The sequence below is a fragment of the Coptis chinensis genome, chromosome 4, assembly GCF_015680905.1.
Source record: "Coptis chinensis isolate HL-2020 chromosome 4, ASM1568090v1, whole genome shotgun sequence".
In the NCBI taxonomy this organism is placed as follows: Eukaryota; Viridiplantae; Streptophyta; class Magnoliopsida; order Ranunculales; family Ranunculaceae; genus Coptis; species Coptis chinensis.
Window position 1 is genome coordinate 65782248 of NC_141459.1, and position 1299 is coordinate 65783546.

General features: G+C 42.7%; 1 protein-coding gene across 1 annotated transcript; it reads left to right on the forward strand.

Moving 5' to 3' along the window:
- Positions 1-549: 549 nt before the first annotated feature.
- Positions 550-1080, forward strand: LOC147504437 (uncharacterized). Its single transcript, XM_086605224.1, has one exon. The coding sequence runs from the start codon at positions 550-552 to the stop codon at positions 1078-1080; it is 531 nt and encodes a 176-aa protein (XP_086461350.1).
- Positions 1081-1299: the final 219 nt, after the last annotated feature.

Genomic DNA, 1299 nt, shown 5'->3' on the forward strand with positions numbered 1-1299 from the left:
TCAATGTAATGAAATACGAGTGCATTACAGTTCCCAATGGAATTGCCCGCTGAAGTATCTAGGATTACCCCGATTACAAAAAGGTCGACATCTTCGATTGTTTACCACCGTATGAGAAAGTGCAGAAAGAATTCAAAGTTGGAAAGGAAAAACACTTTCCTATGCGCAGTTGTTGCAACTTATTAAAGCAAAGGCTCAATAACCTCGCGATATATTGGATCGCTTCATTCATGTTACCAATAAAGACCATTGGAGATATTAACAGGATTTGCAAGAACTTTCTCCTCGAAAGGACCTCGACCTCCAAAATGCGCATGCAATGATCGATGGGGAGGATATGTGCTACCCTTTACCGTAAGGAGGAGAGTGGGAATTCGAGATCTGAAAATTGCAAACAAGGCGGCTACACTAAAGCATATATGGCAGATTGTAAAGGGCAAGAGTACCTTGTGGGTTGAATGGGTACAGAGGAATCACATCAGGAGAAAAGAGTTTTGGCACATGAAGATACCATCGGACTGCTCTAACAGTTGGAGGAACATCCTAAAGATGAGGAAAGAAGCCATCAATTTCATTGTGTATCAGATTGGAAATGGGGAAAAGACCAAGCTGTGGTACGACCCTTGGCACCCTGCTGGATTACTAACAGAGAAGTTTCCTATAGCTTTACGATACAGCTCTACATGCAACCTTACTGCCACAGTAGCGAGCGTGATAGAGGATGGATCTTGGGCAGTACCTCAGCACATCAGACACCACATAACAGAGATAGCACAGCAGATGGAAGATGAGGTGAAAATAGAAGGTGGAGAAGATGATATTATATGGGCAGCATCACAGAGTGGGGAGTATACACTCAAAGATACTTACGATGGCATGAGGAGGATCCGACAGAACACAGCTTGGCATGGGTTGGTCTGGTTTTCAAACAAGATACCGAGACACTCGTTCATTGGATGGATGATATTCAATGATGGCTTGAAAACAAGGGAAAAGATGAAACAGTGGAGAGTGATAAACGATGATACCCGTGGTATTGTCTTTGAGAGAGAGCCGAAAATACAACCCATCTGTTTTTGAGTGTTCGCTCGCTAAATGTTTGGATTACTCTAATGGACAGGATAGGATATACAAGACCAGCTGTAACGAATTGGCAAGATGAGATAGAATGGATGGTGAATAAAACGAGAGGAAAGGGACCGAAAGAAGATGCTCTGAAGCTTACGAGTAATGCGTTTTTCTACTGGATTTGGTGGGAAAGGAACAACCGAATCTTTAAACATGAAACGCGATATCTGA

Excerpts from the sequence above, each read along its gene's own strand:
- LOC147504437 (XM_086605224.1), top strand. The coding sequence starts at position 550 with ATGAGGAAAGAAGCCATCAATTTCATTGTGTATCAGATTGGAAATGGG.